This window comes from Periophthalmus magnuspinnatus, chromosome 23 (genome assembly GCF_009829125.3).
Source record: "Periophthalmus magnuspinnatus isolate fPerMag1 chromosome 23, fPerMag1.2.pri, whole genome shotgun sequence".
Classification (NCBI taxonomy): Eukaryota; Metazoa; Chordata; class Actinopteri; order Gobiiformes; family Gobiidae; genus Periophthalmus; species Periophthalmus magnuspinnatus.
In genome coordinates, this window is record NC_047148.1 from 22,293,611 (window position 1) to 22,319,321 (window position 25,711).

At 39.8% G+C, this 25,711-nt stretch overlaps 2 protein-coding genes across 6 annotated transcripts in view; one reads left to right on the forward strand and one right to left on the reverse strand.

Annotated features, from left to right (window-relative positions):
• The window catches only part of rgs3a (regulator of G protein signaling 3a), a 100,253-nt gene extending 81,109 nt beyond the window's left edge, over nt 1–19,144 (reverse strand). Inside the window, exons 1-11 of one of the 4 annotated variants that reach the window (XM_055231622.1) lie at nt 19,056–19,144; nt 18,903–18,971; nt 17,402–17,462; nt 16,118–16,202; nt 10,757–10,824; nt 4,056–4,137; nt 3,824–3,929; nt 3,318–3,741; nt 1,868–1,907; nt 1,332–1,642; nt 969–1,046 (exon numbers count right to left, since the gene is read on the reverse strand). In XM_055231622.1, coding sequence (XP_055087597.1) covers nt 969–1,046; nt 1,332–1,642; nt 1,868–1,907; nt 3,318–3,741; nt 3,824–3,929; nt 4,056–4,137; nt 10,757–10,824; nt 16,118–16,202; nt 17,402–17,462; nt 18,903–18,971; nt 19,056–19,144 — 1,413 coding nt within the window. Of the gene's footprint in view, nt 1–968; nt 1,047–1,138; nt 1,225–1,331; nt 1,643–1,867; nt 1,908–3,317; nt 3,742–3,823; nt 3,930–4,055; nt 4,138–5,134; nt 5,785–10,756; nt 10,825–15,511; nt 15,677–16,117; nt 16,203–17,401; nt 17,463–18,902; nt 18,972–19,055 lie in introns of those variants that run through there. The other 3 variants (XM_033989116.2, XM_033989114.2, XM_033989117.2) reach the window with 3 other exon arrangements.
• A 3,485-nt stretch (nt 19,145–22,629) lies between these two features.
• rabepk (Rab9 effector protein with kelch motifs) lies at nt 22,630–25,696 on the forward strand. Of its 2 annotated transcripts, XM_033989164.2 has the most exons (8): nt 22,630–22,781; nt 23,789–23,864; nt 23,933–24,087; nt 24,162–24,317; nt 24,388–24,552; nt 25,013–25,162; nt 25,236–25,385; nt 25,470–25,696. In XM_033989164.2, exons 2-8 carry the CDS (start codon nt 23,812–23,814, stop codon nt 25,676–25,678), a joined length of 1,038 nt encoding a protein of 345 aa, XP_033845055.1. In that variant the 5' UTR covers nt 22,630–22,781; nt 23,789–23,811; the 3' UTR covers nt 25,679–25,696. The 2 variants fall into 2 exon arrangements, with proteins under 2 accessions (XP_033845055.1, XP_055087608.1); XM_055231633.1 differs by lacking the exon at nt 22,630–22,781 and having other exon boundaries at nt 23,757–23,864; nt 25,037–25,162; nt 25,470–25,681.
• Nucleotides 25,697–25,711: the final 15 nt, after the last annotated feature.

Here is a 25,711-nt window from a genome sequence, read left to right on the forward strand (position 1 = left end):
TAAATATATTTGCCACCTAGACGCAGTTATATAGCACTTATTATGATGTGGCTTTCATGTAGCTTGAGGGCAGTGTTTAAAGACAATGCTTTAGCTGCAGTGGCTTCCTCTGCATCCTGACACAACAGGCAGCAGGGTATTTCTGTAGCCAGTATGTGGTTAGACTGTGAGAATGTTCATGTGCAACTTGAGTTAAGAGTGGGTGGAAGAGGATGTAAGTAAAATATCACGTGATCAACGCATTTTCATCGTGCGAATACGTTTTGTTTAAGTTTTATTTGGCTCAAAATGTCAGACACGCGCGGTGAGGTGGACTCTTTTAGTGCGTAAAAGCTGGAATAACAGAGCAGCCGTTAAAACAACACATTAGGAAGAAACTCCCCTCTGACAAACACAGACTGATAAACATTTGGATTACAAGTGACCACAGAGATATGCCAGTATTTCCAGTGTTTCAACAGTCGCTGCACATTGCCCTGCTTAAAAACACTCTATCGATTAAAGAGCGTACTGACCCCTCTTTGGATATGTTTTAGTAGTTATTGTGTGAATGATATTTATTCAGATGTAACATTTTGTCCAGAGATATTACAGGAAATGTTCTGACATCTATTTGTTTATGTGTTCCCTTAAAGATGCTTCTCTGTAGCTCTTTCCATGGTCAAAAGTTTACAGCTCTCAACCAAACACACACATTCTGACGTGAGATGCGCACTTGGGCAAGGACCCTTCACTTTGAGTTTGACCCAAAACTCAAACTACATTAACTTATTCTGACTAAGCATTACAGTTTTTGCCACAAGCCTGTATGTCTCTTTCAGTCAGTAGAAGCAACGAGAGTCACTGTGACAATGGAAGACTATAAAAGATTATGATTTTTAGCTCATACAGGAAGCGATTTGGTCTTAACACAAAGATTAACCTGGCTGTAGTGTTTTGTCTATGGTAAAAAAAAACACTGTAGTTACCTTGAGAGCGTGATGCTTGCTTTCATGCAGTATCATTTCTTCAGATATGATCAGATTTCGGCTGCAGAGATCGATAGGCTGCAGAAGAAAAGCAGATTTTTCACACAGTTCAATATTACCTGGTTAGATTTGCCTTAGTTGACCACAGAAAGAACATATGTCATATTTACCAGTGCCATTCTATTCCAATTATCTGATAACAGGTTAAGAGTTTTCTATAGCAGCGGCCAGACTGAATGGCAATAGTACAGACACATAACATATATCGCAGGCAATGTGTGGTTTCAGAATGACAAGACACACAGGGGGGACTTCCTTTTGTGCACAGCTGTGAAAAAGTGTAATTCTGCAGAAGTAACAAACCTGAACAAAGATGGGAAATATAAGGATTTTCGGTGCTACTTTCACATATCCATAGTTGCCGTGTGGCGTGTGGGAGCGGACGATCGTACAGTTCTGGTAATTGGCGAAGTTGGCGCTCGGCTGCTGGTAGTGGGCCGAGTTAGTGGACGTGGACGCTGTCTTAGTAGTTTTGGAGTTGTTGGATCTCCGAAGGAAGCCGGTGCGACTTGTAAAGCCTCCCCCGCTGGTTGTGCCCCCCCCGGAGAAGCCCCCTCCGCTCTGCGATTGTGAGGCAGGACCGGGCGTCTGTCGAGTGGGATACAACCTACCAGCTAAAATATCAAAAAACATACATGCGTGGTTAATAATTCATTATATTCTAACTGTTATTCAAAGGCAAAATACACACAAAGGTTTAATACAGAAGAGTAGCAAAGGTTTTCAACTGCACAAGGTTATTTGAGATTTTTTTGAAACCTTTATAACCACGGAGCAAGCCTGGATACCTGAGGGGTTACATGATCACACTTAAGTTAAGAAAACAAAACACTGCTTACCTAAAGTACCCTGGTTATCTTGGTAAACAGGTCGCATCACCTGAAACATACACATTTGAGCTCATTAGCGCAAAGATAAAATGGTAAATAGTCATATTTTTATACAGCGCTTTTCCACTTTCAAGACTCAAAGCGCTTTACATCAAGGAAACACTCACACGTTCACACATAGATTCATAAACCAGTGTATGTAGATGCAGGGGGAGAGGTGGGTTAAGTGTCTTGACCAAGGACAATCAGTCAAGTCAAGAGCGGGATTCGAACCGCCAACCTTCCGATCAGTGGACGAACACGCTCCCAACCACCGCAACATTTGATATCTACTCATTTTAACCCTCTTTTGGCTCATGAATCTGCAGCTGGGATGAAACACTACTGTCTATAAACGCAAAACAGTGAACAATATTGTGACAGTGCATGAAATAATAATGATAATAACATGTATTTGTGCCGAGCAGAGTTCAGCTTTAACTTGGGGCCCATTTGCGCAGTGCCAATCTTAGACGGTGACGTAGTCCACCTGTCACGGCAGATTAGTATCAACTGAATAAAGATAGAATGCTGCCACTGCTTCACAAGACCGGCGTATGAGGCACAATACAGAGCGATATACTTCAAATCACCAACGGGATGCAGGGATTTTAAGACATATGCTGTTTTAAATATCAAGCGACGTTATCTGTACGCTCACTGTGTAAATTATAGGTCATGGCGACTTACGTGTTATTAAAAAAGCCTCGTTATCGACCACTAAGTGTTATTTTAGGTCAAAGGTCGCTGAAGAAAACCATAATCTACTGTCTTAAATGAATGAATAGTCACACGCACCGCACACAACAAACACACCAGACAAACAACGAGGAAGAAAAACAAAAGGTGGATCAGTTTAACAAAAGCCATGACCAAAGTCCAAACTATAAATGTGAAAAAGACAAACTATTGTTCCCATGTTTACGGATAAAGAAGAGGTTAGTATCTGATGCTGCTTCACTGTTAGCTGAGGAATTCAGTCTTTCCATTTAATGTATTCACTTTATTATGTATTCTGATATATAAGTCATTTTAAGCATGAAAAACATTTTACATAAGGATTTACTACAAAACCTATTTTTTATATTTTGTAAGCCATTTTTAACATTTACAAATGACACAAATACTGTTACATTACAGATATTTGGATTATGATAATAGTAATATCACAGTATATGTTTTTTTTTTCTCCTCTACAAACAGAAAAAACAACAGTGACCAGTGTGGACGTGCTTCAATCTGAAACTGTTGAGATGACGACAAGGAGCTGAGACACACAATGCCTGTACTTCTATCTATCTGTACCAGGGATGTAAGGTAAAGACACATATCTAGGGTGAGCCCCCAAATGACTCTGATGATGATAAGGAGGAGGACGAAGAAGAGGATGGAAATGGAGTCCGGCAGCACTCTGCGGTACCTGGCCTCCAGAGGTGATGGGGGACAGGATGATGTAGTTGTCTCCGTTCGATGCCTTCACCCTGGTCCCCTTCAGTGTGGCTGTGGGGTGATGGAGTAGGCGGGGCTTCCCATCCAGTTCCTCAGATGAGCCTCCCTGAGCCCCCCAGGCCAGTGTCCCCATACCTAAAGCGGCGCTGTTCCCCCCGTCTGAGCCGTTGATGAGCAGCCTGCGAGCAGCGGTGGCTCTGTGATGAGCTGGGAGAGGGGGCACAGCTGGAGGGGTCTTGCTGGCGCTGGCATCGCGTCTGCGAGTTGGCGGTGACGGTGCGTCGTAGTTTGAAGTGGAGGATTTATAAGTGGGCCGATGGATCAGGCCCTCAAAGTTAGGCTTTGCTGAAGGACCTGTGCGCCACACCACGAGTGTGATTTCACTAGCACTGTTTCTGTAAAGTAAAAAATGCATACATAAAGTTAAAATACATTCTTTAAGCATAACAAAATGATCAGTTGTTTTAGAGCTAATACCTGATAGCATGTGCTAAGTCTACACATTTCCACTGCTCCACTGGCTGACCATTGAGCTGCAGGAGAGTGTCCAGCTGCTGAAGACCTGCTTGATCTGCTGGGCCCCCTGTTGGTGAAAACAGATAAAACAGTCAGGATAAAACATGCAGCATTTTTAACTCTGCAACTTTAAGCTTAAACCGATTAATGTGATATAAAAATGTTGATTGATACAAAAATGAGACTGACTTACCTGGATCCACAGCCTGCACTCTCACGGGCGAGTCTGAGCAGATGGTGAAGCCGTATCCATCCTTTCCTCGATGGATGGTCACCTACAAACAGGGCACATGAAGAAACTTTAAACAGATAGTCAGGAGATTCTAATTCTTCTGTTGGGATATGTTTGTTAACCTTATAAATGAGAACATATATGACAGTAAGTAAGTCACTCTTTATACATATACAATCGTCTGAAAATAAAACGATTACATGCCATTAGTATTAAAAATAGTACTTCTAAATTTTCACTGGATGCATTTTTGATTATTCTAGAGAGTGGCAAAACTGAAAACAGCTTTTCTTTGGCAGCTTTGGCTATGTTAATGCTGATAGTGTGATAAAACGTCTTTCACATTTTCTCACATGCTGTGCTGTGATCAGATTCAACATGACTGCAGTTGCGTGCAGTCATGAGCACAAATATGGCCAGTCCATACTCCACAGGACACTACACAGCTACACACACAGATACACTGCACATGCAAACATCTGTGATAAGATTTGTCTAACGTGGTCATCTTGTTAAAGGCAATCTTCTGGATCAGGGCTTTTTATTTATGTTATTCAGGTATAATTAGAGACACAGTTTTTACTCACAGAAATAGATAATAATGTGATTTGTTCTATAAAGAGGAAATACTGGTTCACATGTTTAGTCTGCCTTACACTGTCAACTTCTATTTCCATCAGATTCTTCTCTTGTTGGCCTAAATATGAATAATGTAAAAACAGGGTCTGGTGCTCAGGAAATTCGACTTCCCTTAGACCTGCTACACTTGCTCCAAGAGGTTTTGCTTTTTAAATGTGTTGCAACAGCCTTTTAAAAAACCATGTGCCAGAGGCTACACTTGAAAACCAGGATCTACTGTATGTACAGACTGGAATAAATACATGACCATATATAAATGATAGGATCAGGTTTATCGCTCGTAAATAAAATATAGAAGATTGCAGGGATATAACTGTCATCCTTCATTTTTAATACTTGCTCCAGAGCTGAAATGACTTCCTGTACCCTCTTTGTGACCCTGTTTGGTAGCACAGACACACCTGAGGCAGTCTACATCCGATACAGAGGTGGCACAGCCCGTGGATCGTGTGCACTACACCTCCTCTTCCTCCTCCTGCTCCGCTCAGATCGGCAGACAGGACGCAGACGCTGTGCCGCTGGGTCTCTGCGGGGCCGGCCCCCCTGCAGCCTGAGTACCTCCACAGCCTCCTCCGGGCAGCTGAGTGCGACACTTTTGGACTGTGTTCTGGAGTCCCAGACGACTTCAGCGTGTTATGGATCATCGCAACTAAACCCAGGAAACTAAAGCAGCTTTGCAGTGCATGAAAAGTGTATAATGTCCAAATAACTGGTTAAGCGATGTGTCTGAAGTTTTCCAAAAGTCTCAGTTATTTCTCTTAAAAATGATTCTTATGCAAAGTTGTATTTTCCATTAAGCGTAGCACTCAAGTCCATTCAGATGACGCAGTTTTTTCCAACATCAGTAGAAATGCACTTTTTGGAGCCTTTTGTTTATATGTGCTCTTGTTAAGCATCCGTCCTTCAATATCTTCAAAGTTGAATTCAGTTTCTTCAGTTTGCACCAGGTTAATCCGTTTACATCAGTATCCGATGTGGCACTGTATTCTTCAAACAGAAGTTGCAGTAGCTCGGCCGCCTCAGCTGTTTACAGCAATGCTCCGGTGTCGTTTGGGAGAGACTGGCGCTGGTCCGGCCTGCTCAGGCCACAGTGTCGCTCCTGGCAGGGCGCTCATGGGAACTCTCTAACAGCAGAAGAATAGGAGGAAGTGCCTCCCACCGCCGCGCACATACACACAAGCACTAAGGCAGACTTCGCCATCACACGGTCAGGACAGCTTTGTGTGTCTATTCCCGATAAGACCAGTTTGCTTCCTGAGTCCACACTATGAGGTTGGAAGAGGTCCTCCTGTTCTTACTCAGTAGTGATTATGTGACTAATGCAGGTGGCATGAGTGAGACGTGTGTGAATGAGTGGGACACGAGTTTACGTTGGCAGAAACTAATACAAACTACACATCAGATGCAATTCAAGATCACGTATTTTGAATGAAATTGGTCCATTGCAAAACAACACTATTGTTTTGGTAGACACAATTAGAATGCATCACATACTTCATCAGCCACACTATACCTCAGTTCCCATAGTCCCAGGTCTCCATCCAGACACTATACTTGTTTATTATGATTTGTACTTCCATATTTCCTCTGCTTTTCCTTTCAGCGGCCTCCCCCTCCATTTCCACCGCTCTCACACAGCACGGAAACTCACAGGTCTGTGAACTCTGACAATCTCCACTCCTCTTTCTCTTATCAAAACATGACTTTAATTTGCGTTTTCATTCGGGCTATGGCTGGGAAAGTGCTGGTAATTTTACTATACAAGTACAAGCACCTCAGACGCTATGTACAAAAAGATAGTTAATTTAGAGGTATAACTGCTGCCAGTCTTACCCTTGACAACCCCATGAATTCCCAGCCCGCCTCTCTTATTTACTGCTGGTTTTTGGCTCATTGGCTCATGCTTAGGAATAAGGGAAAGGAGGAAGGTGACACCGCACTAGACTAAACAATGCTAATAAAGTCCCAGAAACGGTTGTTGTCTCAAGATGCCTTTTATGCTGGTAATGGCGGCTTTTTCTTGTTTGTCTTTTCAAAGGGGCGAGGGTTACCCGTCAAACTTACAAAAAACACTTTCTGCCTCATTCATGCAGCGCTGTTCACCTCTAAATAAGCAGAGGAACGGATTAGAGTAACCAAAGAAAGGGGGAGTATAAAGCCTGTCTTGAGGAGAGGAGTGAAAGACAAGTTTCAAAAGCTTGTCTCTGAGCCAGACGAGGCCAATCTGGTGTTTAGTAGCATGGGGTCTCTGCTCTTTACCAATCTTTCTCTAGCAACTGAACAGACTAAACATTTTCACAAAGCCAAAGAAAAGGAAAGAATGTGTTTAAGGCAAGTTCAAGGTTATAGGCCATTGTTGCATCAGAAATATAAACACAACAATTAAACTCATGTCTAATCACATCTCAATCAGCTATAAAGTGTTGTCTAAATCACCAACTTGATCAAAAAAAGAAGACAAAGTGTGATAAATGGGACTGATATAATAAGATACAAAAATCATTCTTGTGTCTTTTCTGTTTAGCTTAAGGGCGTGATTAAACGATGACCCACTAACACACCTGAACCACACACAACTGTACAGCCTGTGCTTCTTAAAAAGGAGGGAAAGTGGAGACGAGTAGGAAACGGGGGCAGAAATAGGGCAACACAGACATCGACCGGCCTAAATATTCACAAAGGGATATTTGTGCCTATAAAACCATAACCATTCTTCATTCTTCCGGGAGCACCAGCCAAAAAAGCCCACCTCTCTCTCTCCTCTGTTTGGATCACCTCACCCTTCCTTCCCATCTTTATAATCAGACACAAATGTCAGACCCATTTGTACAGAGCTCAGTTTGGACCTAATGATAGGTGACAGGCAAAGAGATGCAGGGCACTTTGTCCTGACTGAAACAAACTGCTGCTTAGATCAACTTCAGTTTGTGTCGATGCAGGGAAACTCCAAAAGCAGTAATCTATTTATTATAACTTTTGCCAAAAAAAACTCTGTTAAAAAAAGCGTATTTTCAAATTAATGTTGTTGGTAGGGTGCACTTTTTATTGCACTGAAAACCTCCTTTCTGTCTTTACTGTGAGTGAGCTCGCGTCTCCACAAACCTGACTCTTATTTGACCTGGAGGAAGGTCTCCTTTGTGTTTGTTTCCATGGAAATGTTGTTCCTTTGGCAATAATATTCCACAGTAAGGCATAAAACATCTATCTCCATGGAGAAAGGTTCCAATATGGTTTTAACTTTCTATTTCCACAGAATCCTGAATCAGTGAATCTTGAACACACAAAACAAACTAAACATCTTCAACAAAAGGCTCTTGAAAACACAGCTCCTGCCAAAGAACTTTTCAACCCTTTATTCTTTTGCCTTGTAGCAATGAGCATGACTCATACTAATAAAACAAATAAACATATTTTATATATTATAACATATTTTATAAAGTCTTTCAGTCTGACCTGTTCAATCAGACTCAGTTTGTCTCGACGAACGTCACACATATTTACATTTTTTTCTATATTATATAACACTAGGGCTGTAATTAGTGTTAATCATCACTTAATATGTTATTTTACAATCAATACAGGTTTAAGTCTGTATAAGGAAGTGGACTAAGTGAGTGTGACGTTTCAGCTCCAAATGAAGCTCATCAAGGCTAGCAGTTAGAGCGGCTAATTTAGAGCCGAGTTTCATGTTTGAAATTATGACCACGAGTATCATAGCAACCAAACAACCAATCTGGAGTGAAGTTGTTGAAGGTAACGCCCCTTCCCGCCCGCTCCGCTGGTTTAGCAAGGAGTGAGCGCTTAGCAACGCTGTCAATCAAACCTGTTGCTAACGCTAACAGGAGCAACCTCGGGGAAAGAAGGAGGCGCCTGATTTGTTTGTTATTACTGTTCATATCTTGATTTACAGACACAATAGTGAAATAAAAACCCCAGGATCATGTAGAGCGGGTCAATACGAACATTTAAGACCAAAATAACGAGCAGCAGTTACAAAGAGAGGGGACGACAGTTTAATAATGTAAAGTGAATTGGAGCCAGAGTCGACGGAGCAGGAAGTGCGCCTATAATTACTTCTTATTTGCAGTTTTTTCTAATAAAAGTTGAATTTAAAAAAACACATCACCAAATTTCAGACACCCTTTCATAACAGTGTCCCAAAGCGCCATGAAAACATTCAAATGTGCACAAGGACATGATTAAAAGCATTATTCGGTGGGCACAAGGTTTCTGTATAAAGAGGCCCATGGTCACAGGGCAGAGAAAGAGGAAAACAGGCGGGCTCACAGCTGTAAATGGAAGAGGCAGCGGTCTGTAAAGGAGCAAGGACAAGGCAGCAGCAAACCAACAGGACACAGGAGAAAGTCTAAAAGGTTTCAATTCTACACTAATTTAGCCTGTGAATGTGCCCCTCTCCCTCGATGAAGGCTCCCCTGAGACAGCGGCACACAAACTCACAATCCCCATTCCACCGATTCAGACACAGATAAAGAGAAAGAAAGGAAAAAGGCAAGAGGTGGCAGAAATATGGAGGAAAACAGCCTTTAGCTAATTGTATGGCATAGAAGTGAGGCTGTTTACGCGCTACATGTAACACCAATTTGAGGGTTGGGTCAGTAAATAAATAAGACTTGATGTAAAAAAAAACAAAAAACAAAACTGCGCTACGGTGTTGAAACAAGTTAAGGTTCTGCAGATACTGAAACATCTTTGGTTTTAACTGTGCAGCAATGTCAGGCTTCTGTGAGCTAACTTGTACCGCTAACCCAGACGACATGCAATAATCACTCTATTTAATAAAAACATAAGACTAAAATAGAACAACATACAAACGTACAGTCAGAAGACACGTAAAATTCAACTACCGTTAGTTTAAATGTATCAGTACTTTAAATCCAGGCTCTAAATGGTTCTGTTTCTGTTTACTTTTCTCATTTAATGTTACTTTTATGATGATTATTTATGTTTTGACTTGTTGTATTGTGATTTTAATGTCTTTCTTATTCTGTAAAGCTCTTTGAATTACTTTGTGTACCAACTGTACTACACAAATAAACTTGCCGTGCCTTAAATACTCTGGTCCAAACAAGTTAGATACTGTACACACAAGCATTAAGGCATTGCAGGTGGATAAAAAAATTGATGTAAGCATTTTTAACCTTTTCTTTTTGCAGGAAACTCGCAGTAATGTTAATAATTCTGAAGAAACGCTCTAAATATTATTAAGCACAAGAGAGAAAGATGTGGCGTGTGTACATGGTGCTTTAAAAGACCGAGCTTTGGGCCAGAATGTGACGGGAAAAATAAAAAGAGCCTTTGAAGCTAATAATAGATTAAAGCCGATACTACGTCTTTAGGTGCAAATTGGACTATTTCTTTTTTAATCTCTTTCCATGTGAAAGTTTTGTTTTGCAGACCACAAACTGACCCAAAAACAACTACATTTAAAAAGTAGTGTGTCACTTTCACTGTTGTTCCATGATTGTTCTGGCTCTAGATCCCAGAATAGGCCGAAGTGGTGACTGTTTATTTGTATAACTTCAATTAACATCAATCGACTAAGGGTTAAAAAAAAAAAAGCAACACGCAAAACTGACCCCAGATGAGCAAACATTTTGACATGGTCTCTGTAGAAATGGCATCTTTGACGATTCACAGCTCAAAGCTCAGAAGCATGATTCAATTATCTGCGATGGCGGCGGAGAATGTGTAACATGGAACTGTTTCTGCAGAGTGTTTATGCATGAGTTTGTCCAATGTCACGGGTCAACTGTACATTTTATACAATCTTATCATCTCTTAATGCACGCAACTGAATAAAAACAGAACATAACTAAAACAAAATCATAATAACCCAGTGTCTAAATGTTCTTTTTAGTACTTATTCAGTGCAAATGCAGGTCCACACAAGTTTTACAACTGTGACGAGCAATATTAAGCTCCACATAATAAGTATAAGTGTAAAATAAAGACAGGACTTCTCGTTAGCCTAAGCAGAATTGCAAAATAATGACATTACTTACTGTTAAGCATTGCATATTCTCTGGGTCGATAGTCTCGTAGGCAGCACCATGGTTTGACAGCACAGCCTCTGAAATGTAGACAAAAGAATCACGAGCTGAGACAGTGCCTTTGGAGCACATTTTTTCTGTGCCAACAAAAAAACAGCTTTCAAAATGTGCAAAAAAGTCTTTAAACAAGTTTCGGAGTCCATAAAATGTCAGAAAACTCAAAAAACACAATTCTAGCAGGAGTAGTTTGGAGCAGTAATTTGCAGACTGTGTTTCAAAGTCGTAGATAAAAGACGAAACCAGCCTCAAGGAGAATCCCATAAGATGTGAGAATTGACCAAACTGGCCGACAGAGGAGTGGAGTGGGAACAAGTGAGGAGGAGGGAGAAGGAACTCCTCTCTCACTCCATTATGCCTCCGTCACAGGGCTCCTCACAGGTTACTATGGTTACTGGGACTCACGCCTCAGAGTCCTTTTAACTATAGCTCATAAAGGCAGCATTCAGCTTAGGGCCACAGATTTCATTCGCTTTGTCCTCTTCCCTCTGTTTGCATCTGTCTATTTTAGTTTTTGGCTATCCTTTCCCGAGTTTGAGAGATCCCACTTTCTCCTGCTCGTCTCTTTTTATACTCATCGTCACAATCTTGCTCCCGTCACCACAGGAGAGAAATCACTCTGCCATCACTCCAAATCAAGTGTGAGGAATGTCATTTTCCAAACCTACCCACCAGGCAAAAGCAGCTGGGTCAGTAACCTTCTATAGACCTTCAAAAAGATATAATGTTCTCTGTATAAGAAGAGATTTGTCCTATAGTGTCTTGGATTATTATATTAAAACTATATCAACAAGTTGTAATCGAAACAATAAAAAGGCAGGAGAAAGTTGCTGTCAATCAATCATTATCTTAGACACAACTTTATTTTAGATTTTAATTTTATAAAACTATGAAATCAACACAATCTTCCCCCAAAAAAATCATAAAAAATAATACAAAATACAACAATATAATAAATAAATTATTGTGGCAGAATGTGTTGATTTTATAGTTTTATAAAATTAAAATCTAAAATAAGGTTGTGTCTAATACAATGATTGATTGACAGCAGCTTTCTCTTCTCTTATTATTGCTTTGAGTACAACTTGTTGATATAGCTTTATTATAATTAAAAATAAAACAAAATGTAGTGTTGTTCTTGATGAAAAATCTTAAAACAAGTTTGCCAAAATCACTCAGCAAAAAAATGCACAGAGCATAAAGGGCACACAGGACATAAGAACTTGTCCGCTCTTATTAATTCAGGCCTTCTATTTGTCTGAAGTTACACGGCTTATTCCCAGCCACAGCTCCAGGGTAACCTTAAGGCTTTTTCAAACCTGTCAATTTGTGAATCTGAGAGCTCCAGGGGGTCCACATAATGGAGGAGCTAACCTGGCTGGCATCAAGCCCAGGAGAGGAGCCTTTTGTCCGGGGAGGACATCAGTAACGCAGGAGAAAGAGGAAAAACATGAGTGACACACAAACGGGGGAAAGAAAGGCCAAGTCAGCACAAACAGTGGGAAAAGTATACACAAGTGCTGCAGACGAAGAGTGATCAAGAATGTTGCAAAATTAAAGAAACACTTGAAATGAAAATGTACAAAAAGACTCTGTAGGAGCAGCTTTTCAGCGGCTGAATTGGCCAGACGTGTTCAGGACTTCCACGACATAAAAAAACCCTTGACTTTGCCTAAGTCCCTCATAGCAGCACTTACTCTTTTCTCCCACTGTCAGACTCACACAAATAAACACTTAATGGAGATACAGCAACGGGCAGGAAGGCAGAGACGACTTCACTGTTTTATCAACACGGTCAATTTAGCAAAATCAGTGACATTTGGAGTTTTTTGCACTTGTTAGCTGTGTAAAATGAACGCTTAATTCTTCCTGTGGGCACTTATTTGACATGGTTGGCATATGGAATACTGGTCAACGCTCTCGCCACAGAAATAAAGTCCTGGGTTTGATCCTGGGGGCCAGAAGCAATGGCAGGGGTGGAGTTCTTTTGCTTTGGCAGCTAAGTACATGATAAAATGGCATGACAACCAGGAAGGATTGTCTGCCCTGTGTTATCCAAGGGTTGCATGCCTGTCTGTAATGATTTGTAAAGGGGATTTGAGTAGTATATGAAAACCCCACATTGAGAAGTGAGAGCAGATTGGTGGCAGTAGTTAACAGTGTTTTGAATGAACACGAGGCAAACAACGGGTATAAAGAAAGTCACGATAACACGAACAAACATCTAAAGTCAACAGAAACCAGCCAGAAAAGAGAAAGTTAAGTATTTTACATAAAAAATACTCTTGCTTTTAATACAATTCGTGTCAATTCTTCAAAACGCGCACGAAGAGATTGAGCTCTTACTTTACCATTTATATTTCAAGTTTTCTTTCCTATTTCAGTGGATTTTAGCGCCATACTGACCTGCCATATCTAATAACGTCAAAGAACTGTGTCAGGACATCTCCAACAACAACCTGGAGTGTGAGCTGTGGGTCAGAGATTTCTCTTCAAATCAAGAAGACACCGACCTGAAGACAGAGTTACCCTTCTTCACGATTACCAATGCACATTTGGACGAGTCAGTGCTTTGTGTGTGCGCATATAGAGCTCTGAGAGGAACAACCCCCCCCCCCCCCCCGCCCCGCCCCGCCCCGCCTTCGTCTATAAGTTAATCACAACATTTTAATCTGGTGTTTTGAAGGGACGGTTTGCCATCTGGAAAAGGCTGACAGTTTACTGGCTGTGTTCAATGTGCGTTTACAGTAAGGAGCATTATGCATTTATGTAAACACTAGTAAACAATAGTATTATGTAAATGAGGCAAACGAGATCTGCCTATTTTTCTATTTTTGCTTTGGCTCACTCTACCTGACCCACATTGCGAGGGGGGGTGCATTAGGCATGGTGATGGCACACACGCGTACATGTCACCACGGGTCAGGTGTTTGTCGATGTAAGCACAGATGAGCTCGTTCTGACGCCTGAAATCTGTTTAATTAATGAGAAGGCGCCAAAGAACATCTCGAAAACAGCACAATCACAGCAGCCTGCACGCTCAATATGTTTTATGCAATTACAAAAAGCCTCGTGGATTTTTCAAAAGTTATAGCATAAAGAATTTGACTAATTGCTCTGTCACTCCGTCTTAGAAACTATGTGTGGCTGTCAGTCAATGCTGCATTTCAATTTCAGCCCCTCAGCCTCTCAGCTCACGTTCAGCCAAGTTAAGACAGCAGCCTTTTTGTCCAACAGTGTAATTAGCTGTCATTGTTTGGTTGATAGGGTTTGTTATAGAGGCAGAGAATCATGGGAAAAAAAACATGAGCCATCTCTGTCAAAGTAACAATGAGGCTCGAGGGTAGAAAAACATAATTTAACAATCAAGGTTGATGACAGCATAATTATTAATAAGTGTTATTTATTTAAAAGTAAATTCATGTAGGGGTTTCCTGTGTTCTCAGATAAACATAAACATCAGTTACAATCAAATCTTACTTTTAACAGCTGTAATGTAGAATTGTCTTTATTGTCAGGTTAAAAACAATCGACATGATACAAAATGTGTTTATGTTTTGGTCACAAAGCAGAATGAGCTTCATATTTTCCAGATTGTGATAAACCAGCGAATGTCCTCTCAGAATTCTGCTGGCTCAGGGTTCAGTTGCTGGTTTTTAAACTAGGAGAGTGCATGTTCCAGACAGATATTTCCTACAAGATTAGTTCTCAAACCAAATGCATTTTTATAACTAAATCTACATTTTTTATACTTTATATTTTGGTGTGACTCAGATCTAAACCTACACAGCTGCTTTGTGCTTTGGCTGTCAATCATCAGCAAGTTGCATAAAATGTATTACTGTCCTGGTAAATAAAATTATATGTATAAATAAACATATAACTGCATATATTAAACTCCCAAACATACAGAGAGTGCAGCCAGACAAACCGTCCCACCACAGCCACTGGGTTATGGATGGGATTTTGGCCATTGCCTCGTTAGTACATGCCACAGTACAGCAGCGCTTCATGGCCTACATTCAGCCAGCTGGCAAACACAGAAGTGCATGCACGAGTATTCAGCCGCCCCCTCCCACATCCACACGCTAACACACATGTATCAGATGGGACAGGAGTGGGCCACTGCTGCTACAGGGACATGTAAAAACACTAAAAAGCCTTTTCAGACTGATAGAGATCTTAATTACTACGTCTCTCACCTTTGCATTTAGGGTTAGGGTTTAGTTTAGCTTCGATTACACAGAATTACTGCAAAGTCTGCGAGCAAAGATAAGTCAAACTTGTATTAAAGAGATACGTAAAGCTTCCGAGCGTGCACTGTCTCAATCTGATGCTTCTTTCTCTGTTCCATCTACAAGAGCATGAAACTCATTTTAAAGTTGCATGAGGCAGATTAGGCTGGTTCAGCTGAGCACTTTTAACTGCTTGTGGGTTGGATAATGTGTTATATACCACACTGACACTGGATTTAAAAATACAGCTTATTTACGCTCATCTAAAGATTTGTTTGAGTGGGGAAAAAAATCGAATAAATACATTCAATAACATTAAACTTGCCTCACGAGAAACAGCAAAACTACTTTAATTCAAAACGTATTTGAATAGAAATCAGTTATTTGAAATGGAAGGACTCTAAGTCACAATATCTACGCCAGACAAACTGTGTAAAAGGTCCATTATCTCAGTGTTAACACGAAAAGTACTCACCTAAACTAGGCTGCCCTTATGAGAGGCACAGAGATGCATAACTCCAGCACACACTCCTCCAACAACAGCATCCACCAGCACAGAAAGCACATGAGCAGAAACAGTCACAGAAAAGCACATGAGCAGAGGAGGAACACACTCTCAGAGATTCATAGAAGAGAAGTAGGTTTCCAAACAATTGTGTCAGTGTGTGAGGTGCGTGTGGGGGGGCGGCGGACATATCCTCTCTCTCCCTCTCTCTCCCTCTCTTTCTCTCGTGTCTGTGTGACGTCCTGGGTTTTCATCCTGACCCCTCCCTCTTTCCAACTCTCTCTGTTTTCCCTCATTTGCTCTCTTCGATCCCTCCATCTTTCTTTAATCCTTCCTTTGCTCCAAATGCAATCGTCCCTGGACTGATAAGGACTTACGGGCACACGCCTGGCACATAAACAACCCATGTTACTGTTACATGGGTTCTCGTGTGATATTTACTTATCAGTTCCACCATGTTATTTCAAATTAAAATATACTACTGGTTTTAAGGGGGAAAAGTACTTATTTTATTTAAATTCTAGTTGTTTTTGTCTCTTAAAATGCTTGATGCAAATGTATGAGTCACACACTAACCCATTTTGCTGTGTGGTGTGGGCACTTTGAGATGTTTCTTGCATCCCAGGTCTTCTCCGAGTAAGTAGTACCATCCTTCAAACTCCTACAACACACAAAACATCGTTACGGCCCTGTTACATAAACCTAAATCTAATCTAGATCTGTGAATTGTCCCTGAATGAGAGCGATATTTGAAATGATTGTGGGATGTGAGGGCAGCGCTGAGGCAAAGAGCTGCGCTAACGACCGCTGGACGGACCCCCGGGGCGTGCGTGGCATACGTGCACTCCTGACAACACGGCTCCCTCTCTGCTCTGCGCCTCGGACTTCGGAGCCAGATGGCGAGTAACTTCAGTGGAATGATTTCTATGCGCACGTCTTTATTTGTAGTGTGTGTTGCATTGGCGTAAGCAGAGACAGCCTGACCTGTAATCCTGTTGATGTGGACACACTCCCAACAAACAACTGCACTGTCTGTGACACTTATGCATGTTCTTCTCACTTCTATTATAGCGACGCATAAAGACGAGAAAGACGAGAAAGACCTCCCCCTCTTTTGTGCTAAATTATGTGACGCTATGGACAGTGACAATAATCTCCATTTAAAAGCATCTTATGTGAGTGGACAGATTTCTGCAGGCTGTGGGACAAGTGCAGGGATGGGCAGGGCTTGAATAGAAGAAGGGGGAGGGGAGGGAATATGTCCTGAAAGTCAGAGAGGGATTTACACCATCATTCAATACCACCCTGCTTATGTGAAAAAAGAGACGTTTTCTCTGGGTTTATAGTTCAGCTGAATCATGTGACATAAGAAGACGTCATGATTTGAGCAAATAAGAACAGTGAAAATACAAAAAATAACAATTAACTATAATATAACTCACTATTTTCTGTTCAGTCGTGATTATGCAAGAATAAAAACATCCTAAATTTAAGTTGTAAATATGTGTCAGCTGGATATGTGTTGTTTTTTTTGCAGGTTTTGAACATAAAAATCTAACATTTACCAAAGATCAGCCAGATCATTTCATTTCTTCAGGCTTAGTGCTCAAAAACACTCAACTTTTTATCTCTCAGAATATAAAACATGTAATAAAATTGAATAATAATTTGTGACTAAAATAGTGGCCTCTAACATTTCAGTGGAGGGAGTGAGTCACATGTCCTGGAGGCTGATGTGCTGCTGTAACACTGGTAACCCCAAAGTGTTACTGCAAACTATTAAGGTCACGATTCACTCACACTGAGCGGAGATCCCGGCTCCACTACGTGTGCAGCCAAACAAGTGAGAAAAAAACTGACCTTTTCTGGGTTCATAAGGGAACGCACGCCGAAGCTCATACAGCCCAAAAACAAACTGGCCCTGGAAAAAAAGAAATATTAATAATAATAACACAAGAACATGAGATAAAGACTGTGTGTGTGTGTGTCTGTGTTTGTGTGTCTGTGTTCATGTGTCTGTGTTTGTGTGTGTGTCTGTGTGTGTTATCATACATGTAACATAAAAATACGAGTCAGTGGCGTCATGTGTGTGTCTGTATGTGTCTGTGTGTGTCTGTGTGTGTGTGTCTGTGTTCATGTGTTCATGTGTCTGTGTTTGTGTGTCTGTGTTCATGTGTCTGTGTGTGTCTGTGTTCATGTGTCTGTGTTCATGTGTGTGTTTGTGTGTGTTATCATACATGTAACATAAAAATCTGAGTCAGTGGTGTGATGTGTGTGTCTGTGTGTGGGGGTGTGTGTGTCGGGGTGTGCATGCATGTGCATCTGTGTGTTGTGTGTGTGTGTGTTCATGTGGGGGTGTTTGTGTGTGTGTATCTGTGTGTGTTATCATACATGTAACATAAAAATACGAGTCAGTGGCGTGATGTGTCTATGTGTGTCTGATGTGTGTCTGTGTGTGTGTCTGTGTGTGTCTATGTGTGTGTGTGTGGGGGTGGGTGTGTGATGTGTGTCGGTGTGTGTGTGTGTGTGTGTTGTGTACCACAGGATCATTGGTGCATTAAAGTTATAATTGGAGAAGCTGGTGGCAGTTGCACAGTTTAATTATTCATACATGAGAAAAACTGCTCTTGACTTTTTCATGGCTGAACCTGTCACTGCTAAAATCTTGTATAAAAATTAATTACCAGTGCTTAACTTTCCAGGTTTCACCCAATAAAAAGAGCTAATGACAAATTTCACCATTTCTAGTAAAGTTTTGTTTAAAATCAATGGCTCGTCTGTGACCCAGACTCAGATAGAATCAATATTAGTTCAATTTAAATTATAAAATGAATCGACCTGGGATTGAACTCGACTCCATAGGAAACGTTTACCACATAAATTTCTCTCCACTTGGACTAAATCAGCATATTTCTCCGCTCACTACTGTCACTGGTCACTGGCACAAGTTTTATCAAATATGAGGATTATTTATTTGATGTTTTTTCCCCATTTGATAAAAAATGTGGCTTAATTGTTACTAATGATGAATAATCACCTTAAATCTGTGCCCAAAATATAATCCCAAAATCTTTATAATCTTTTTATAATCCCAGTCATGACAACCTTGTTATTTACTTAAAATATACAATATTTTAAGAAAATAAAATATTTTAAAGTAATAAATATTAAAAGTAATACTGAGTTTTGTGTTTTCTAAATGTGACAGTTGCTAAACACATAATTCATTCAGCCGTTTGTCCTCCTTCTCCTGCAGTGACCTTGTTTCAAACTTCACTCACATTTAAAAACTGCACAAGAGGCAATTCACTATAAAATGTCATTCTGTTACTGTGTTATTAGCTCCATAACATTTTTTAACCTTGTTTTGGTGTCGGAGTTCCACATTGTGAAGAGCAGTCTCTTGGGCAGAACGTCACCGCTGATAAAACTGTAAATAAGTAGAAACACGTGCGTTAAAACATCATATTAATCACAAATAAAAGTACATATATATAAATGATCAAAGACTTACAAGTGAAAGGTTTGTAAGAAAATTGGATTCCCACAGTGAGGAACCATTCGAGTTTTGTGTTTATCTTTGGGTCCAGTTGTTGGGACCATCCCGACCTGTGGGCAGCAGAATTTATTTAAAACCAACAGAAACATTTTTCAGCAACAATTTAGAGAAACATTTCAGATCATTGCGTTTCTCACCTTCACATAAGAGTCACATTGTCCCTCGTACTGTTCCCATATCCCTCTGGCCTCCAGAACTAACAAAGAACAAAAACACAAATCACAAAACAACAAACATTTATCCAACAAACCAAACCACTAATGTCTTATACAATTATTAAAATGTGTTAAAATATATAAACATACAAGGTATATTTTATAACTTCAAATCTGATCTGAAAATTGCAACTTACCACTGACTAAAAGTATGTTCTGGTCCTGGATTATGGACAATTTCAGCTGACCTGAAAGTTAAAATGATATAATTATATTACACGGTGTCCATAAAGTCTTACAAGTTAATTTTTTCTAAAGTGATAAGATACACGATACACTGCCACCTGGATCTAACCAAGCAAATACGCTGGGGTTGCTACAGTTGGTCAGATCAAGGTTCAGCAGAATGAGCTCAGCTGACGCCTGAATATACTGAACGACCAGGTTATTCCATCAGTGGATTTTTGACAGGATTCATCGGGCTCAAATTGTGACAGAGTGGATCAGGAGCATGAGACGTCATTTTCACACATGGATCGTCCACCACAGAGTCCAGACCTTAACCCCATTGAGAATCTTTGTGCTGGAGAAGCTTTGTGCAGCGTCAGACTCCACCATCATCAATGCAACAGGTGAAACATTAATGCAACACTGGATGGAAATAAATCTTGTGACGTTGCAGAAGCGAAATCGAAAAAATGCCGCAGAGAAGCTAAAAGCGGAACAACCAAATATTAGAGGGTAGGGCCTTTTTTTTTTGGTGGTGACTTTTTTTTTGCCCAGGCAGTGTATATTAATCAGATTTGTTCTATTGTACTCAGGGAATAAAAGATACAGACGCGATTGAACCATTGATGAGGCTCTGCTGCAGCGAACACGGCAAGAAATCCAGTCCCGTCTTGACGCTTGGTGCGACTCATGGAGCTCATATAGAGGTGAATTAAATGAGGTCGAAAACTGAGTAGAATAGAACAAGTCTGATTAAGATATCTGATCAACTGCCTTTGTGATACACTTCTTAAATTGTAAATAGACTTTATGAACTCTCTGTGTGTCTGTTATATTCTGTGCTACAGAATTTACAAAATGGTTAAACAGTGCTGTATGTTTAATAGTCTCTCTCAACTCTCTATTTCTAAAAGCGTCATGAAACTTACTTTAGTTGACATGGCTACTGCTAACAGTGGCTTTGTGCTCTTTTGATGAATCCAGCTCATGAGTAAAGTGTGTGTAAAATGTATAGGCCTGTGCTATAATAAACGCTGCTGGCACTTTCACCCTGGGTAGAAGTGATATTTGTCGTTCCCACATTAAACTTGTCTAAGCTTTGTGCTGCTGGCTCGGGTAACGCGACTGCTCTGGAAACTCTGTTGAGACAAGGAAAGCTTAACACAAAGGCATTTGAAAAGACAACCGGCAAATAACGTTATGCTGTTTTGACTCAACATTTGTGCTCCATCAGGGCTGTGCTAACAATAAAAGACAATGAAATAAACCAGGCACAGGGCTGAGCAGTAACAATTCATTGAGTTCTTCCACACTTTTTATTAATTTATAGGGTCAGGCTCATTACTACACAGAGCACTTACGGTACATTCGAGCCCACATGTTGCTCAGACCCAATATCACAAGCATATGATCCATCTGGTGTACGCTAATAAACAACCTCTTTACTTCAGACTTCAAAGTTTTTTCATCTTTGCTGTATTAACCAATTATTCAAGGTTTGATTAACTATTTCTCTGAGGTTTTTATCAACACAACACATGAAAACAAAAGAAAAGCATCATTACCGTAAGTATCGAGAAGAAACGATGGTGTCGCGGATGAATTTGTCGGGAGGTTTCGGAGATGAGCTCTGAGGCAGGTCATTTTGCAAAGCTCCCGCAGCTATGGAGGAGAGAAGATGGGTAACTTGATGCTACACTCATGTGCATGGAAGAGTGTGTGTTTGCGTGTGTGTAGTTAAGGAGGAGACTGGTTTACAAACATGCCATCATTAGTTTGTTGTTGTAATTTCATTTCTGACTTAAAAATACGACAAATACACCAACCAGAAGACCAAAACAATCAGAAAATAATAATAAAATCCATAATTCTAATATTTCATTTGGTTATAACACATTGGTCCTAAGCTTCTGTTTTGTCTGAACATGTAAACCAGATTATTTAACACACTTCTGGGTGAAAGGTGACACAATAACAATATCTAAAGCAGATTTTCACGTGCAGATGGTGTGCTACTAACCAATAGAACAACCCTCTCTTTAAAATGAACTAGTTGCTAATCCTGATGAAAGGGGATCCCCCAAATCAAGCATCATTTAGGTGAGGCAGAGATGTTAAAAGTCTTAAAAACAACTATAGGCTTATGTGTCACATGTTTTAGTCTCTTTTTTACAGTTTAAATTGTCCTTACTCTTTTCCTTTTCATTCTGTAGTTTCTGTCCCCCAGTAAAAGCCCCTGACTATTTTTTCCCTTATCAGTGAAGGGAAAAACAATGGCTTTCTCTCTCTGAAACTGACACTTCTTCCAATAACTCTTCAAAGTACATGTGCAATGCTAAAATGCTAAAACAGTGCCACCTAGTGAAAAAGTAAACACATAAACTCCACTACAGTAAACCAAAAAGGTGCATTTGCTTTAACTTGCACGTGTTCAGTTGTATTCAAGTTTTTATGGCTGAAAAATACACTTTCTTGTCACCATGGAGACAGAAAAAATAGTGTTCTGAAATTACTGTGGTACATTCTAAGTTGTTCAGTAACCAGCAGGTTCGGACCTCTATCAGAAAATGAAAATGTAGGCTGCAGTGTGCATATTTCATGAGTAAATGAGTAAAGATCAGTGTTTTACCTCGCCTCTTTAGATGGTAACCTTTCTATGAACTCCAGAATGTGACTGATGCAATGGTGCCGCCTGCTGGCCACTGTGTGCAATGGACGAGGCAAGAGTTTGGCTTAGAAAAAAAAAAATAATAATAATAAAAAAAATAAAATAAAATAAAATAAAAAATAAAAAAATAAAATAAAATAAAATAAAATAAAATAAAATAAAATAAAATAAAATAAAATAAAATTGCATTAAAAGTAAAAAAAAGAGTTTCGCTTACATCAGCTTTTAGTCTCTGCAAATACTGAGCTCCGTTTAACTTGTGGATTTAAACACGATTTAAACGTCTTCCACTCTAAACTAATAAAAAAAATACAATGCAGCTTGGTTCATTGTTTGTCGAAGTTGATAAAAGTTTAGCTAACTATGAATTTAAGAAACATACTGCGCATGCGCTCCACAGTGCAACCAGGGCAATTGCGCGCACGCAACGTAGGTACGCAACGTAGGTACGCACTAGTGACGTAGCCTACGTAAAAAAGAATTGTGATTGAGAAATGAAGCTAGCTAGCTAATCAAAAATGTTAAACATCATTATAATTCCGCAGATTATTGGTGGTTCAAAATACAGAAATGCGGCGGTACTATAGCTACAAAGAGTTGAGTAAATAATCGTTCGTTTGGTTTGGATAGGTAAGAAATAACTTTCAATGTTTGCAGCAGCTTCTTGACGGAGTGCATCCAGTTGTTTTAGCGGATAAAGATGCACTGTGTAACTTTATAGTGGAGGGTACGCCCCCTGCTTGTCTCCACGGAGATATAATTGCTTTGCCTGAAAAGTTCCACAGTATTTATTCATGCACACAGTGAGGGCCTTAAGGTGTGATGCAGCTGTGGTTAGAGGAACAGGAGACATGTGAGTCTGTCTACTTATTCACTCTGTTCAGGCTAATTTTCTCAAAAATCATATAATTAATACAATAATACATTCATAAATAAACAAATGTTTGATAATCGATGGTCAAATAATATGTAAATTGACTGATAATCCAAAATACACAATAAAATAGTCATATAGTGCAAAAAATACATATAGATATAACTACTTATAGATGTACATAATACTAATAACACCAGTACATATATAGTTCTTGTCTGTATCTCTCCTATGGCTCTCTACATACACACACTAAAAAAACAACGGAACGGCGGCTGTGTTAACCTTGGATTTGAGTAATATCTGTTCTCAAAACAGTATAAATTCACATGTTACAAAGCACCTGAACAAACTGCATTGCTTAGATGTGATATAGAAACGTGTCTACATGAAGCAATACAACAAGAAATTTCTAATGTTGACAAAACTCTGAAACATTTACAATTTGTACAAAACCTTTATACATCCATAGTAAAAGCCAAACTTAAATCTGTGTTGGCTTTTACTATGGATCAGACATGGACGACTGAGGGATTACACAGACATCTTTACACATCAGTTTTCTTCTGCTTATCCGGGACCAGGTCGTAGAGGCGGCAATGCGCGTTTTTCAACCTGCTGCCGAGACAAGCACGTGGCAAACCCTACACGAGATAAAGTTACATAGTACCTCTTTAACTAACCACAAATGTATTGATAAATGGCCCACTCTCCTTCCTTTAAATGTGTCCACTATTCTTGATTTACACTGAGTAATCCACAGATGTGATCTAAACTCAAATAATCATGGAACTTCTGCCTGTTCTTGATCCACTCGACACGCCAAAAGAGGGAATATGGTGAGTTGTGTTTTTAATAATCTTAGAGCTGTTATCATCTAAATGCTGTGAACCCTTTTCTTGAACAGGTACTCTTTAATACCAAGAGGCAGAGCACCAGGTGTTAGTGTTGGTCACACATGTACTTTCTATTCATCTGGAAACAGAGAGAAAGGAAAAATACTCATTGTGGGAGGTGCCAACCCAAGCGGCAGTTTCTCCAATACTTTTATCATAAATTTAGGTATGCCTTTTTTATTTATCTATTTTACTTTATAACACAACCATTACTCTGTTTATATGATTTGTTTTTATTAGATACTCATGAGTGGGACATCCCAGAATGGGAGGGTTTGGATGCCAGGTATGAGCACTGCAGCTTTGTGCCGGAGCGTTGTCCACACAGCCTGTGGTTGTTTGGAGGTGCACATCAGAGTGGTAATCTCCAATGCATCCAAAAAATACAACTAAACGGTGCGTCTAAGTGTAGTTGAATTGTCATAACTTTTTATAACTATAAATAATGACATTTATTTTTTTACAGAAAATAAACCTTCCTGGCAGACGGTTTCAGTCAATGGAAAAATACCAAGTGCAAGGACTTACCACACAAACTCAGCCTGTGTTGGGGACAGACTTTTTGTCTTTTCTGGCGGGGAAGCAGGAACTATGCCTGTCCTAGACTCTCAACTTAACGTCTTTGATACAGGTTCGTTTTGAAAAAAATTTAAAGATCCATTGATGCCATATGTTAACATTATACACTTTACACTTAAACCTAAAAGTAGTAATATTTTGGTAGTTTATCTTACGTCATTGGTAGTTGTTTGTAATAAAATGACAATTGCAGAAGAGCAATTTCATATTCGTTTCTATTTTATGTCACAGATTTATTATATTTACTACAATGGGGAGACAATAAAAAATGTATGTCACGTTTGGGTCGAATGAATTTTAAATTGAATTGTACTTTGTCTTCCGAATACAATAGTTACTCCAAAAATCTTTGCTAAACTGACAGATGTCACCTCGTGTTTTTGATGATCAGATTTCTTTTGTGCATGTAAACACCAAAAAAACGTATTATTCTAGTTATCTGATTTTTACTAGCCATGTAAATGTATAGTGTTATAACTCGACTATTCACAAACCAATGTCCTTTTTACCAGGGTCCCTTACATGGTCACAGCCAGAAACTCGGGGTACACCTCCACCTGCTCGGCACGGCCACATAGTTGTAGCTGTGGGATCCAGAATTTTCATTCATGGTGGCATGGCTGGTGAAAAATTCTTCAGTGATTTGTTTGCTCTTGACACGGGTACTTTTAAAATATTATTTAAAATGTATTATTATTGTAATTCAGAAAAAAGCAACTGTCCATCTTTCTAAAGGGACAATGTCATGGGAGCAAATCCATACAAAAGGAGACATTCCTCCAGCTGTAGCTGCTCACGCTGCTGTGGCTTTAGACCGGCACATTTATGTCTTTGGTGGAATGACTGCAGGTGGCGCCAGCAACTTCATGTACAGATTTAACACAGGTACGTGTGTAACCAATCAGACTTGGTTTCTCTTTAGAGATTCTTAAATATCCTTTTTTTTTTTTTTTTTTTTTACTTTTTCAGATAATGACTACTGGACCAAGATGAAATTTGAGGGAGATTTGCCACCGAATCGTTTAGATCACTCAATGTGTTTGGTACCTTGGAAAGTGTCTGAGAAGACTGAAGATGGGCAACAAGATACTAAGACAAAACACTTGGCATTTGTTTTCGGAGGAATGGACACTCAAGGTGTTATTCATAATGACTGTATCGTGACAGTGCTAACATGATTTGAGAATAAATGTATTAAACAAGAACATTGT